At 34.4% G+C, this 16,728-nt stretch overlaps 1 protein-coding gene across 2 annotated transcripts; it reads left to right on the forward strand.

The window, feature by feature from the left end:
• Positions 1-1,848: 1,848 nt before the first annotated feature.
• Positions 1,849-12,616, forward strand: LOC145611300 (protein PLASTID TRANSCRIPTIONALLY ACTIVE 12, chloroplastic-like). Of its 2 annotated transcripts, none has more exons than XM_081666614.1 (11): positions 1,849-2,056; positions 2,157-2,203; positions 3,264-3,923; positions 4,421-4,533; positions 5,201-5,460; positions 7,167-7,288; positions 9,403-9,471; positions 10,968-11,021; positions 11,203-11,307; positions 12,053-12,189; positions 12,306-12,616. In XM_081666614.1, exons 1-10 carry the CDS (start codon positions 2,023-2,025, stop codon positions 12,146-12,148), a joined length of 1,560 nt encoding a protein of 519 aa, XP_081522740.1. In that variant the 5' UTR covers positions 1,849-2,022; the 3' UTR covers positions 12,149-12,189; positions 12,306-12,616. The 2 variants fall into 2 exon arrangements, 1 of the variants encoding a protein (XP_081522740.1); XR_014106346.1 differs by having other exon boundaries at positions 1,850-2,056; positions 12,053-12,207.
• The last annotated feature ends 4,112 nt before the right edge of the window (positions 12,617-16,728 follow it).

Genomic DNA, 16,728 nt, shown 5'->3' on the forward strand with positions numbered 1-16,728 from the left:
CTAACTCGTAAAAGGCTTTCTCGATCTTTACTTAGGGATGACAACTGGGTATAATTTTTAAGATTTTACGTCACACATTCACACTTGCTTTGATTGGAGCAAGTATGGCCGTATGGGTATGACTTTGGTTAAAGTGGACGGGTATGGATATCAAAAGTTATACCCGTCGTGGATAGTGAATAGGTAGTGGATTTGAATTCATACTTGCTTAATTCACATCATGTTCTACACTTCATATCTAGTTATCCACTACCCAATTAAATCTATTTGATCCCCACTCTATTCACAATGTACAACTATTTAACAAAATATTAAAAATGAATAGTTTCAAGATGGTATAAGTAAATAGCCATGTTGAAATAGACGGATAGTGGATATTCACTTAGGTGGTAGATCAGACGTGAATTTAGATTTATACCCACTTAGACAGATTTTGATGTTAGATATATATTCACCAAGTGTAGTGGCATAAGAAAAGGGTACTTGCACCTGCAGGCTACAGCTCATATTTGTTATACTACATTGTCTATTACCCGTATTTAAGACCTTTGGATAACAAAGCTTTGGATCAGGTTATTCACCAGGACAAACAAATGTGCCAGATCATTAAATAATTTTTTTATTTAATAAAAAATGTAAATTATAAAATCAATGTGAACTCCGTCAATTGAGAACGCTTTAATGGAGAACGAGAAGCTTCATCTTCTTCCTCCTCCTTCATGCAATCTCAATCTGCCTTCATCATCTTCTTCCTCCTCCTCCGCAACCATTTCAAACGATATCACCGCTGAATTAAACGAAAACTCTTAAAACAAATGCAGAATAGAATAATATGGTTAACGCAAAATGCTAGGGGTGTCGTCCTCTTCCATTAATTCCACACTTTGAAGCTTGGTCATGAGTTCCATTGAAACCTCTCGTAACTCAGTTAAAAAAATATTTTCTCAGATTCATTTAATTTTCCGTATATGACCTTGTTTTAAGTGGGCAAAATTATGAAGCTACCCTTTATCAGACGTTTTATCTTGGAGGAGTGTTAATCGAGCGATCCGAGAGCTCTAACTGTGGTCAATTCGACTCGTGTTCGTTTAAGTTTGTTCGAACCCATTCCTCAAAAAAAAAAAATTGTTCAAACCCAAGACGAGGTCGAAACTTTAAGAGTTGAGCTTTAACCAAGCGTTTAACGAGCCGAACTCGAGCTGTTCACGAACCACCTTGACTCATTACTAACTTTAGTTTAGGACATGTTCTCTTCAATTTATTTAAGGTACTTATTACTTATTCCTTTATAAATTCAGACCAAACTAGCACTTTTAATTATCATTTACTTATTGCTAAATATCGTTAATTGTGTATTACAAAAAATTATGAAAATTACATATTTGAAAAGTTCATAATGAGACAAATCTAACAAGATTCATTTTGATAATGTTTTCCTTTATTGATTAGTATTAAAATGCAGTCAAAATTTAGTCAAATTATTAAATCAGATCAGACCAGATTAGATAATAAAAATTCAGATCAAACCTAAACCTAAACCTTGTCTTCTTTATTTTTTATTTTTAAATTTTTAATTTTGCAAAATTTATTATTTATATGGAAAAGATTAATCAAGCTTATTCACGAACTTTTCGAGCCGAGCTTTGTACCACGCAGTTCGACTCATTAAGGTCTCGAGCCAAACTCAAACTCAAACCCGAGCCGAGCCACCACGAATTTAATTTTGACCAAAATTTGACCGAACTTAGACCGAGTCGAGCTCGGATTGTTCACGAGCAGATGAGGCTCATTATCACTCCATAATATTGGTGAATGACTTGTATTTCCTCAACCTGTCCAACCATATTAACAATTGCTAAACTCACTCGCGAGTGCTTTAAGCTAAAACCCTGACATAAACCTTGCAAATTCGGAGTACAATTGCCAGTTCTTGCCTTTCTTATCGCTTTTTTTTTTTGCTTTGTTTCTAACATCCTTATTCTCTCTCCATAATTGCTCTTGCTCCACTTTAATACCATAAAAATGGCTAATTTATCAACTAACTGGGTTTTTCAAGGTTAGTTTCATCAATCCTTGATTCCATAAATTTATCTATTTTCTTTTTCTTGCATTATTTTTTTTGTAATTTCTGGAATTGGGTTTTTTTTTGGTGGCAGATAGAGGATTGAGGTGTTTGATTCCTTGTGATACATCATTTTTCAAGGTAATGTCTCCATTTACTTGATTATTGTGTTTGTAAATAATCCTCAATTTTTATTCCAGTGAATTATCTATGACTTTTATCTTTCTATGGTTTTTCTTTTTATTTATTGTACAAGTATAAATTTATGGGGAAATTCTTTGATACTATTGTGAAGTGGAAAATTTTAATGCTATATTGTATTTAGTCTGTCATATGATCCAAAGACATGAATGTTAATGTTGGAAAATTTATCATATAGCAAGAAGTATATTGATTAAATTTTTTGAGGAAAGTGTACTGATTAATTTAGTGTACTGATACATTTAGTAAATTTCGGCTTTGTGTCTTTGAAACACACCCCGTAACCCGGCAGGCCGGAGGTGTTGTGTATAAGTCCTTGATTGAGATGATAATGCTATTTAGTGAGATGGGCTGACATTGACATATTTGCTTATCTAAGCTATAGACTTTGGCATGGAGCTTAAGGGATAAAAGCAGGCATGTTTGTTGTCATTTGTCTGCTCGGCTGTGTCGTAAACTCTTTCCTATCTACATTGCAAGTTAGTTAGACATAGTATTTAATTTTGTGACGATAGTTTGTTGAATCTTTAAAATTCTTGTAGATGAAAAATGAAAATGTACCCTTAGTAGAGATATAGCGTAACAGGTGGAGTTTATACATAACATCTACGAAGTATAATATTTGTACCATTAAGCCTCGTAGAAATGGTTTGGAATAGTGGAATTACTGGAAATGTAAGTAATTATTAAGGAAGGTGTGGGACTGACTGGTCATGGGAGGATAACTAATATAATCATTGCTTTATATTAACCCTAAAAAAAATAACACTTAATTAGACTCTTTTGTTTGATTTTGTCATTGAAGTGTTCTTGAAATCCCATATTGTATGTTTGACATAGGTTGCTTTCTTCAATGCTTCATCCATCTTGCAATTTAAATAGGAATTTCTTTGCCATCTGATCATATCAGTTAGCAATAGAAAGTGAAGTGTACATCAAGTCATCAATAAGTTCCCTTATCTTGGATTGTTGATATGTACTGAATTTCTTATGCCTGTAGGCCTCATTTGTTGCTTCATCTTCCAATGCAATGTTACCCGACAGAGGGAAATTGCGTCTTCCATCAGTTAGGTCTCGGACACACATTATAAAAAGTAAAAAGGAGGACGAATCCTTTGAGGAAGTATCTGTTGAACGTGCACCATATCACAGTTATTTGGACTCAACATCGGGGAGGATTGAACCTGCCTCTGGTGCACGTGCAAGTATTCCAGGACAGGATTACTGGCCTGAAGGCACTGTTGATCGAGTCAGGGCTGCCAGAGCTCCAGCACCAAAAGGAGAGTCAGCAAGTGCTTCATCCTTTGGGAAGAGGCCTGGAAGCAGACGTAAAAACTACAAAGGATCTGTTTCTTTTGCTGGCTCTCAGGAAACAAGTCCAGTCACTTCTGACCCTGCTATAACAGAGGCTTCAGATGATGTTGATGATTCTAAAGATGATTCTTCAGAATATGTTATCTACCAATCAGATCTTGAAAGTGAAGAGCTAAGTGAATATGAGCTGGACAAAAAATTTGGACGACCTCATCCCTTTGTTGATCCAAAAGTAAAAAAGCCAATAGAAAAGCCACTTACAAGTGATGAACTTTGGTGGAATTGGAGAAAGCCTGACAAGGAGCAATGGTCTAGATGGCAAAGGAGGAAACCAGATGTTGAAACGGTTAGTGGAAACTAATAGGCTAGCTTGTATATATTACTCTCCCTTCCAAACTGGAGGTCAAGTTCTTGATTTTTTTTTTTGTTAAACAGCCTTAGATTCGACTTCTTTTTCACACTAGAAAATTATGATTTTTTAATTATAAAGGGAATATTTTGTACCTTCAGGATGAATATTTATAAACCATGGTTACAATGGTTGTACTATCGAACTTAGTTGATAAATTATGGTCAAATTTCCCTTTGACTTTGATTTTTTTTTTTTTTTTTTTTTTAATTTTTTTTTTTTACTAAGACCCTTACTTTGGAGGAGGAAGTAGATTTTAAGTTGATTGCCTTTCTTCTGTTGGTGACAAGTCCTATCAGTCTATCACTCATATGTTTGATTTATGCTTGGTCACTAAGAGTGGAACATCAGAGATTTTAATTCCAATTGACGAGCAGCTGAATTGACACTTGTTAGTGTCCTAGTATACTTAATGTGCTCTTTGTGCTTGTTAGGTTTTCCTCAAAGCTATGGCTGAGACTGGACAGGTGAAGCTCTATGGTGAAGAACCAACACTAACAGAAACATCACTCTACAGAGCAAGACGCCATCTTTTTAAAGAGGAAAGGTACCATGGTAGCATCTATATAGATTCTTGATTCCTTGATATTTTTTCTAATGACTGGGGTATATAATGATAATAGTTCCATTCATTCAATTCTTCATGCATTGTAGTGTTGTAGCTCTGTGTGTAGATCACAATGGTGGATGGGCATGGGATACTTTTATATTTATTGAATCATCCTAAATTTATTTTACAACTTCATGGAAGATGCGATACATATAATTCTGTATGTGCGTTAATTGAACCCCATGTTTGTTCAACTTGTATTAGGTCATTCTTATTTTGCTGCTTAAGATTCTACAGATATGCAATGTGTCATTAATGCCTTTTGTGATCTTATAACATTTAAGACATTGAGTTTCCTTATAATGGCATTATGGTAATCCAGTAAGCTGGCCTCGTTGCATTTTTGAAGGCTAAGAAGAGTATTGTGCCAAAATCCTGTTTTGCTTTGCTGCATGGGTCTAGCTAGAATCAGTATACTTGTTTTTATTTGTCAATGTTCAGATATGAGAAGTTGCATCCATATTTTTGGTTCTTGCGCTATATGAGTCTCTTTGCTTACTTAAAGCAAGAAATTTGACACAAATTAGTATTTTGTATTTGTAATCTGACATGCTTTGAGACAATTTATATTATTTCAAATGGTTTTAACTGTTGTTCGGTGTAGGCTAAATGCTGAACAAGAGAGATTGCAGAGGATAGGCCCCATGGCATATTACTCTGAATGGGTTAAAGCATGGAAGAGAGATACTTCACGTGAAGCTATTCAGAAACATTTTGAAGAGACCGGTGAAGATGAGAATACACAACTTATTGAAATGTTTTCTCATCAGACAGATAAAGAATATCGCATAATGATGGGGACTGATGTCCGAGTACGCAGGGATCCTTTGGCTATGCGCATGCGCGAGGATCAAATAAAGCAAAGTATGTCTTCAAAGACTAATCTTCTAGTTTTGAAGAATTTCATTTTCTTCATGATTGTTTGTTGTTTCAATTTGGGGTTTTTTTCAGAGTTGCTTTATATAGTTTGATATTGTGCTAGCCTGGTGATGGATAGAGCTGATGCAAAGTTGTCCTGTAGTCAGTAATGTTACAAACTAGAGGCTTTGTGTTTTTCTTATCGTCATTACTTGGGTGCCAATCACTCTACTTTTACTAAAATATGACTGTAGTCCTAAGATAGTGTGCCATTCATTGGATATTAAATAATATGGTTCCCAACTATGGATGTTTCTTTCTTCTTTTTTTTTTTTTTTTTGAAACAATGGATGTTTCTTAATATAAGACATAGTGTAAAAGGACAAACTGTTACTGTATGGGTTTTCATCATTGCCCTTTTAGGAACGTGTTATTCAATTTGAATTTATGTTTTCTTGGAATGGCTGAAGAGCCTTTTGGAAAGCAAATTTTTTCGTAGAAAGAAGTATGAGATACTACCTCCGTTTTTTTTAGTTGACACGTTTTGACTTTAGTTAGCACTATTCACAGTTTTAGACACTTCCTTTTGACCATATTTTGTGATTTATACGTAATGACAAAACATAGTTATGTGGGATCTTGTTATATTCGTCACAATATATATTTTCAAAATATCAACTTTTTATAATTTTTGCTTATCAATAATTAAAGATATTAATAGTTTAATTTGTACATTGACAAACGTGTCAACTAACAAAAAATGGAGGAAGTATTTGTAGAATAAGAGAGATAACTATGAATCATGTATTCAATCTTGCTGGTATGCTGCCACATATTTCAATTTTTTTGTCATTTTTCCATTTTTGGTGGTTCCTCTTAGCAATAATGCAGAAATAGCAAGCTTTCAACAATGTACTAGCTTCATGTTGTAAGTAGAAAGCTTTGATGCTAATCCAAGGAATTCTAGTAGGGGCTCTTAATGCATGGTCTTGGGTCTTTTTTTTTAATTATTCCCCCCCCCCCCCCCCCAGCTCCCCTGAATAGCGGCTTATGATCAGCTACTTTATTCATGATATACCTGATCTTCTATAATTCAGCAGACAGCCTAACCAAGATTAATTTATATATCCAGCCGTTATATTTTGTTCCTTTCCATTCTTTCTTTGATGTTATTAGAAAAATTATGCTATTGGAAGGCTTTTATAATCCAAAAACTTTTATGCTCAGCCGGTTTATAATAAATATTAGTGTACATTGAATAGTTTTAGGGTAACTTTTAACCTTCTTTGGAGTAACTTTAATCCTGTTATAATTTGAGTCTAAATAGGCAATGAAATAAGTTTTATAAGGGTAATATTGTTACTTTCCCTCACTGAGATTGATTTGTATTCATGTAAAAAGAGTAACTTTATCAATAAAGCTAGATAACTTTTATCGATACTAGGGTAATTTATTTATATTGAGGCAACTTTTATTTATTTCGGGATAACTTTTGAACATATTAGGGCAACTTTACAATGAATGTACAATATTTAATGTATACCCGAAAGTCTTAAAAGTTGTGTTTAAGTTTATTTGTATCTACTTCTCCTTGCCTGTTTTACTTCATTCTTATCAATGTACTGAAGAAAATTGTTGTTTGTTATAGATGATTGGCTCAACTTTCTTCCTTGCTTATGCTGTCACATTTCTGAAATCACTCTCCTTTGCAGTATGGGGTGGGGATCCCGTTTATCCAACTATCAACTACATTCAAGACCCAGATGTTGTGATTGATTATAGAGGTCCAGATTTTCATGAACCTACACCTGACATGCTAGATCTTCTAAAGGAGGTCAGTTGTGTCATGTTATTGCTTCTTATAGTGGTATATATGCTTTCATCTGTGAAACATGACTTGAAAATGGAACACAATAGAAGCCTTCATTATAAAGTGTTTGTATATTGCTACAGTGCTACCTGATGATTTTTTTTTTACGAGGAGCATGATATGTGTTATGGATCTTTATTGTGCTCCTATATGTTGTAAATGTTAGGGAATTTCTCAACGGTAACCCCCAATTTTTGCTACGCCCCAATGGTAACCTCCCCTTTTTTTAGTTATACAAAATGACCTTAGTTAAAAAATTCATCTCACTCATAACCTCATTTCATTAAATATTAACTATAGTTAGATTTATATTAAAAATAAATTAAATTAAAAAATTAACCCTAACCACCAAAAAATAGCCACCAACTGCCAAGCCACCACCTGCCCAGCCACCATCTGCCAGCCACCATCTCCCTTCCGGCATACCATCCCAAGTCCTCTGATCGCCGGCGATTCTACCCACCCTACCCCGACCACCATTGATGATGCGCCAACTCCACCTCAAACACCGCCACAACCCTCTTTCCCTCTCCTCCTTCTTACCGTCACCACCAGTAGATCGCCAATCTCGGAAGCCCGACCACCCCAGACCGGTGAACCCAAACACGAATTAGATTAGATTTTGTAGATCGATCAAGGAGCGATTGCTTCAATGGAATGAGCGCTCGGAAGGGTCTTGCGGTGGCTGTTGTGGTCGAATTGGAGGTGCTGGTGGTTAATTTGGCGGCTAACGGTGGTTGTCTTGTGGGAATCGGCTGTTGGTTGGTTGCGGGCTGCTATGTGAAGGAGTTATTGCGCTGGGGTTGTGCAGTGATGGGTTGAAGGTGGAGGAGGCTGCTGTGCGAGTGAGTTGTTGCGCTGGGGTTCGGCGATTTGGGTGTGAGGTAGGTGTTTCAGATGAGGGGGTTGGGTGGGAGGCGGCTCCGATGAGGGTGGAGGTGGTGCTGGCTAGATCTGGTGTGGGTGAGGGTGGAGGTGGTGGTTGGGTTGGTGGTTTTTCTTTTTAGTTTTTTTTTTTTTTTTTTCAAAGCTAACCATAGTTAGTTTTTTTTAATTAATTAACTCTCATTAATGTCATAAGTGAGATAATTTTTTTAATTGGGTCATATTGTATAATAAAAAAAAGGGGAGGTTACCATTGGTGCGTAGCAAAAGTTGGGGGTTACCGTTGAGAATTTCCCTAAATGTTATAGTTTGCAATTAGATTGTTGATACTTATCAATCTTTGGAATTTTTCCCTTCCCTCTTTTGTGTTTCTCTCGTAATGACTGTATCCATTTCCAATGAAGCCAGTTGATTCACAATTCTTTGACTTTGGCTTATAATGGAATAAGTAAAATAAATAAATGAATGAATATATAAAAAAAACTCTATGTATGAGTGTGTGACCTCCTATTTTTTCTATAATTATTTAATGCTTGTGAAGTATGGGTTTTTGTTGCATTTTGGATCTAAGGGTAACTTGGAATATTGGCATATTTGTTTTTTTAAGGGCCAAAAGGAAGGTTGTGTACTACTGACTGATCTGATCCCTTACCCGTTCAGAACAGAAGCCCCTCTAAAGTCTAAACGCATTAGTGCAATGTTGTCATTTTGTGGTCGTCCATTTTAATGTGAGAAAATTGAATGAAGATCAACCACTTAATTTGGGCTAAATGCCCAAAATTCCTTCAATCTCCGTACAGCAAAAGTTCAGTTCCTGACAATTTACTTAGGTTGTTGGCTTCTGTGCAAAAGTAGATTTTTGATAGGGCAATCTTTATTTGATTCTGTGTCATCACATATCGTCTCCTTTTCATACGAAAACTGTTAGATGATAAGAGGGCTCTTTAATTTATCAGCTAATGTCCTTGTTTCTTTAATTGTGTGTGTGTTTGAGTGCGTGTAAAACCTATGACGTTGTACTTTAATGTTAACTAGGTTAGAGAGATGTATAGGAAGTTGAAGTTATGTAGGAAATTGATTTTTGTGGCATGTTTGTTTCTCACTTTAATCATAACACCCTAACATATTACTGTGGTTTTGTACTTAAATAAAGCATTTATATAATTTTCTTCATTGTGAACTTGTTTGATCAGCATGGAAAAATTATTTCAAGGGAGGACCTAGAAAAGCTTTTGGCCAAAGAGAAGACTGAAGAGCATGAGGTAGTTATTTTTTACCTTATCTACCAATTTCTTCCCCGTTCTATTCTCTTCCATTCAAGATCGCTTGTCATTTTGCATGCTGGTCAGTTTCATCATCAATATGTTTGATACTCCATCCAACCCAATTTTCTTGCAATAAAGCTCTCCCATTTTTTATCAACCGGGGTAAGTAAAATGGGATGAAGCTTGTAATAAATCCATTGGTTAGGCTCATTTATTCTGTACTACGTACTTGATTATATTATAATGTGATATGTTTTCTCTAAATTACTTCGAAGGACTTCACGTCTTCACCTCATTTGTATTTATTGTTGTCCTTTTGCCAGAATATTTTTTCTTTCATTATGCCACATTTAACATGGTGTCCTGGTAATGTTATCTCTAAAATTAGTACGGAAATATAATTTTCCTAGTGATATAACCTACTAAAAATCATGTTATAGTTTGACTCAGAAACACCGAGCTCCGTCTTCAAATAATTGTCTTGTATATTATTTTGGTTAGTCCTCAAATAATTGTTATGCTACCTGTTGAATTGGAAATTTTCACCCACCCAACTCATTCAGCCCATGTAATGTGGGCCTTGCCACTATCTCAATCTCACTCTCACGCTCACTCTTTCATCATATTTCATGTGATGTGTGACCCTCCGCTAACTCTTTCTAACTCAATCAAATTTTTTATTCTTATTTTTCCACTATCTACCAAAAAACCTACACTATCCTACTATTTACTCTTAGTATGCGTGCCCAAGCCTAAAAGAGAGATAATTTAAGGTTGGAGGAGTATAATATTGTAATGAGAAGCTTATTATGAAGTGACTTTGTAGTATTAGTTTTGTTATTCATTTAAAATTTTGTCCCATAATATTTGCTATGATACTAATGGGATTAGTATTATGGTTTTTATTTGGACATCTAATGATTGCTTGACGAGTTACTATAGAATATTAGGGTAAACTTGATCCATTAATACAAATATATTGATAATTGAAATAATTTAAGAGTATTACATATATCAAGGCATTCAATAATGATTATTATCTTGATGATTTCCAAACATGTGCGGTCAATTTGGGATGGAGGAATTACATTAATAATAATGAGAATGGTAGTTGATAATTTTATATGTATACTCACAAGTAGTTTTTCCTGCTATGTTAAGGAGTGTAACATCTGAAATGTTGGCTTATAGCTATATACTGTTAGCAATTTCTTTCTTTATTATTTAGAAAAGTATTCATGTGTGGCTTTGTAAATATCCGGAATTCCTAACCAATATTATGAAAAGCTTTTTCTTGAAAATAGAGTCTATTGTTCCCAAGTGATTGGGTAAAGATGGATTATAAATCTAGATCTTATTGCATCCCAAGAGTGGAAGGATGAATTCAATCCTAGGTGGTTATCAATTATTATAATAGTTGGTGATATGTCACTAGCATTACAGTCCTTCATATTCTTTACCTGTGGTTCCTGATTTTGCTCTACAATGAGCAGGTGGCAGATATGGATGACGCTATGGCACGTGCTGTGGATATTGGTGAGAATGAGGTAAGTACCATCTTTCATTCTTTCATAATACCTCTGCCTCAAACTTAAGCCTTGCTTGATTTTCAAGGTCAATAATTCAAAAGCCTTTGCGTTATTTACGAATGGAGAAAAATTTCAAGTATGGAACAGAATTCTGACTTGCAATTATACAATATAAGCTTTTCTCTTCAATTTTGTGTAGGATGAGGACGAGGATAGTGACTTGGAGGGCAATGATGAGAAGGAAGAGAAGATTGATAGAAACTGGAGTGTCCTTAAAAGCAATTCTCAACTTCGCAAGTCAAAGGTTATTCTCCTTCATGGTTGATTCCTTTCATTTAATGCTTATCTAATTTTATCTAGACTAATTATTTATTTATTGAGTGAAAATTATCAGCAGCACAATGTTCGACCATGTATAGCCTTAGTGTGAGAAAGATACCAAGGATTGCTTGGTATAGTGGTGGGGAATGAATGTGGACACGTGATGACTTTGAGGTCTCAAGTTTGTATACCCACTGTGGGGTACATATCGCCCTTTACCCATCCTCGCATGCAAGGGCTTATGATTAGGCTTGCCTTGTGGCCCCAACCTGGTGTAGGAAGGCCAGCCCCCCCCCCCCCCCCCCCCCCCCCCCTCAAAGGGGAAAAATAAAAAAGTGGAAGAAGAAGAAATAGGTTTGCGTTAGGAAAAAAGCTCTTCCCAGAATATGGGGAGGATAGGATTTTCTCTAGGTGTGCAATTGTCACTATTCTTGCAATGCACTTTAAGAGCCGTACAACACTCCTGATCTTTAAAGTCCTTGTTAGTAATGAAGTTTTAGCCGACCCCACTTATGGGATTAAGGCTTTGATTGATTGATAGATATGCACAATACATCATGATGCAAGTTTAGTTTGGTTAACTTATATTTTGAACCTCTCTATTGCCTGACAACTTTGGAATATCCTGATTATTAAAAATGATGTGCAAATGTTGAAATGAAGAAAGATTTGGTCGAGTAACTTGAGTTATATATTCAGAATTTTTTTTTCTTTTGTGATTCTTTCAGGACAAACCTAAGAAAAATTCCTTGTCTTTGGATGAGGCTGTAGATGATTCAGAGAACTTAACTGATTTTCTTTTGGACTTCGATGAAGAAGAGTAACACCTGCAATAACTGAAATACTGAATGGCTTCAGCAATAGGGTATGAATGATTTTTGAGGCAAGTGCATTTTGTAACATGTACTTCAGTGGAGTTGCTTTAAATGTATGTAGTATTTATTTGTCACAATCGTGGATCCATGGTGCTGCTGTTTACAGATCAGATTCTGTGAACATTTTTGGCGTATTTCCTGGGTGAGTTTCTACTTTGCGATCAGAAGTGAGGATCACTTTAGCACCCAATGAACAAACGCAACAATAGGGAGCAGGCGTGTGTGATAGGTGATTTATCATATGGAGCCACGGAGAACCCCTTTGCTGTAAAATACGTCATTACTGTGGAAGTATTAATAATTTAGATATGTGGAAATTGCAGATGGTCCTGTTACATCTGTTGTACGTTGTAAGACTTTGTAACTCTTGTAAGTCATGTAACTTTGTTAGTGTATAAAATGAATGATTCAAATGTTTATAGTTGACATCGGTTACACAGGACGTTGATTTCCTTTTATTTGGATGGTATTATTGTAAGTAATATACTGCTACTTTGACCTATAATTAAAAAAAAAAAAAAAAAAAAAAAAAAAAAAAAAGTACTCAGTAAAAAATTAAATGACAATTTGAACAAGACTTAATGTTAAGAATTTAATTTATATGAACTTATTGTCTTTAAATCTGTTTAATCAAAACAAATTGTCCCATAATTTGACTAGTATGAATCTATTGGCTATGCACCTAACTTGTATCAGTTTATTAAGGGCATGTTCACATTTACTGACCTGAATTGAGCTGAATTGAACTGAACTGATTGGAGCTGAACTAAACTGAACTGATTAGAGCTGAACTGAACTAAGCTGAAATGAATATTTTATGAGAGAAGGAAATTAGGAGCTGAATTGGACAGATTGGAGCTGAACTGAACTGAGCTGAAATTAAGTAAATATGAACAGACCCTAAGTTCACTAGGTTAAAATGTTGTGCAATAAAAGGTTGTTAAATATTTTTGACAATAATGTTACAAAATATAAAGTATATAAAAGATATTTAGAAATATTTTATTTGGGTATACATGCAATATGATTGTCAAATTGAAAATAAAATATCATAAGGTAAAAATAATTTACTTAAAGATTTTGCAAAAAAAAAAAAAAAAAAAAAAACAAAACAAAAAAAATGGAAAATTTTTTTATACCATGGAAGGATTTGTATTTTGCATAGGTCAATAGATTAGTCTGATTTTATTAGAGTGAAAATAAGGTGAAGTGAGCAAAGAGTGAAATTAATTGACAATCAACTGTTATAGATGATAGGACATTAAGTCTTGTTCAAATTGAAAATAAATAATGCTTAATTAATGTTCAGAACATTTGATTTGAAAATAATTTATTACATTCATGATTAGTGCAAAGTCATACGCAATGGAATATTCATCGCAAAATTAATTTAGATGAATATGGTAAAACAAATAATGCTTTCATGTTTCTAATTTTTACCTTTATATCTATTTTTAGTTTTAAGTTTATTTTTTATGGATTAATAATTTATATACGTAAAACAAAAAATTCAATTTTCTCAGAAAGGTTACATGCTCACACTATTAGTTTCTCCACGGTTATAACGTGGAATTCTTACCACTAAATTACAGCCATTTCATTGTTCAACTTTTGTCAGATTAATTAATCATAATTAAACAACAAAATTCTTTATAAATAGTATTAGAAAGGTTATTTGTAATTATCGAAAATAATAACAATCGCTTTTTACTCTATTTTTTCTCCTTATATTCTATTCTTCCATTTTCCTAAGCTGCTCCAACTGATTAATATTCCTCTCATTAATACAGCATATCATCAATATTCATCTCACTAATACATCATCTATAAGTGAGATGATTATGTACTAGTGATATGAATATCCATGTCAACAATTCATTCAATATTGAAGTTAAGACTTGTAACAAATTTTGTAATACTTTAACAAAATTTGAGTATTTAGTAACTAACGGTCTGTTATTTTCTTAGAAGCTTAAGCATTTAATAATTTTTCGTGTTTGTAATTACGCTAGTGTAGATATGTTAGAGTACAACTATTGTGTTTATTCGTTATTCATTCCAAAAACAAACTTCTACTTCTCTCTATGATTTCTATACTTTCCTTCTTTCTTACTACAATTTTTTGAACTTCAATAAAGATTAAGCTGCATGCAGTTGAGCTACGCTAATGCATCACATTGTTTACTAGTCAAAATACAAGTCAAGGTTATCCCTTGCTAAGCTAAGCGTGCCATGACAAAACTTGCGAGAATAATTTTGCAAGTAAGGGTATGTTGTGTTCACCTTATTTTTAGGTGAATTGAACACACCCTCAGGTTTTCAAGTAAATGCTTTCATTAATTTGAAAATGCATAGATACAATGTGTTGGTTGATTTGTATAAAATTGGAGGGATGACCTATTTATAAGCATCCAATTCCCTAAGGCTTAGAAACATTCTATTCTAGAATGCTCATGGGATTTCTTGTAGGAATGAATCCAATTATCTAGAGTATTCTACAGGCGTGATCATAATGGTGCTAACTATTTGCGGCAACAAGGAGGATAAAGGTGTATTAGCCTCCTGAAGTGGCTGAAGCTAAGGGGATAGCCATGGCTTTGCGTCTGGGTAACAGATTCGGGCTGGAGAACGTGGTGCTGGAACCAAATTGTCAACTGTTGATCAACCGTCTTTCGAAGGGCTCAATTTACTTCAACGATCTCAATACAATTTTAGGAGATGTTTTTGCTTTGTGTGCTCGTTTTAATGGTGTTATTTGGTCCCATGTTATGAGAGATGGTAATTATGTAGCTCCCCATCTTGCCAAGTTAGTTCCTTTTGGAGTCGAGCAAGACTGGGAAAATCATTGTCCCCTTACTCCCTATGTACTCATGGATAATTTATCCCGTAATTAATGCTAGCTTTGGTTTCTTTCAAAGAGTATTCTAAAGAAGACAATATACTCAAATTGCAATGATAATTTTACCAATAATGAATTGACCATATACTCAATTTAGTTTAAGGATGATTATTTACCAAACGATTTGACCATTTACTATTTTCTGTAATATGAGGATTAATTAATTGGGATGATCATTTATTATGTTAAATCACCTTTTGGCATGTTCGATATGCACGGGCTATTACCTATATGTTACTTTTAATTTGTTAAATCAATGATAAATTATCACAATAGATTAATAGAAGATAATAATAATTAATAAAAAAACACAATTAAATGCAAACATTTCATACGAATGGATATGGAAATCTAATCTCCCTCCAAAGATTAAAAACTTTATTTGGAAAATTTGCAATGATGGACTTCCAACAAGAGAAGATCATTTAGAAGCGATGTCACAGTTTCTCTTCATTGTCAATTCTGTAATCATCACATAGAAAATGTAAACCATTTTTTCTTTAAATGTCCATTTTCAGAAGACATCTTCAGCTACCTTACCAAGATAGGCAAATGGACTAACCCGTCTAAATTTATGGGGACATCATTTAGCAATTCTATTCAAAATATTAGAGCAGCAAACCCATTAGAGACGACATAAAATATTTTAATAGCATGGTGGTTTATTTGGTACATTAGGAATTCAATCATTTTTAGAAATGAGTCTTTCAATGTAGTACAAACTTGCATTCTAATTAAGAACTTCACTAATGATTGGTTCAATAGTCAAAATATTGAAATATGTGATGAAGACTACCCCTATTGATCTTCTAAGTCCCGGCCTAATAAAAATTGCCAAAATACAACTCAAAGAGCTTGGTTTCCCCCCTCCAAGAAATTTCCACAAGTTAAATTTTGATGGCTCAAAAATTGGCGAAAATAGCTCTGCTTTTAGCTTTGTAATTAGAGATCATATGGGAATCTTATTCTTGCAGGGGCAAAGGCTCTCCACCCCGACACTTCAATTCTTTTGCGATAATCTGGCAGTCATAAACGCCATCAAGAGGACGTGACAAATCTCATGGGAGATCTACAACATCATATGTGATATGGAGGTAGCTTTTAACACACTTAATTCACACTCCATTCACCATTGTTGTAGGGAGACGAATATGGCGGCGAACCCGAACTACATGGCAAAGAAGGGGCACCACCATGAAAATTTATTTTGGTCCTTTAATAATTTTGCGCCTTCCCTCTCTCATATCATCCAAAAGGATGCTTTAGGTATCCCCAATGAAAGGGGCTAACCTAGCTTTTCTCACTCAATCAAAAATAAAAAAAAGGAAAATTAATAAGATGGTAATCAAATCGTTTAGATTGATTTTGAATTAAATTATTATCGGTAGAAATTGTTTGGGTTTACTTCAGGCTCGAATCGAGTTGGATTGGAATTTGATTGTATTGATAATCATAGGTCAGATAATTTCAAGTCAAAATCGGGTTAAGTAATTTTGGGTAATATCGAGTTTCAAATCGGATAATCATGGATCAAATCTGTCAAGTCAAACCCATTGAACCTTTGAACCAGACTCTATCAAATGACCCGAACCAGTAGTGGGAGTCACTCACTCACTCAGTGTGGGACTGA

The sequence above is a fragment of the Chenopodium album genome, chromosome 24, assembly GCF_948465745.1.
Source record: "Chenopodium album chromosome 24, dcCheAlbu1.1, whole genome shotgun sequence".
Lineage (NCBI taxonomy): Eukaryota > Viridiplantae > Streptophyta > Magnoliopsida > Caryophyllales > Amaranthaceae > Chenopodium > Chenopodium album.

What these genes read in the sequence shown, in the direction of transcription:
- LOC145611300 (XM_081666614.1), top strand. Translation starts at nt 2,023, where the DNA reads ATGGCTAATTTATCAACTAACTGGGTTTTTCAAG. An exon ending in GTGATACATCATTTTTCAAG is followed by an intron (nt 2,204 to 3,263) that starts GTAATGTCTCCA and finishes TTATGCCTGTAG; the next exon opens with GCCTCATTTGTTGCTTCATC. An exon ending in CGAGGATCAAATAAAGCAAA is followed by an intron (nt 5,461 to 7,166) that starts GTATGTCTTCAA and finishes TCTCCTTTGCAG; the next exon opens with TATGGGGTGGGGATCCCGTT.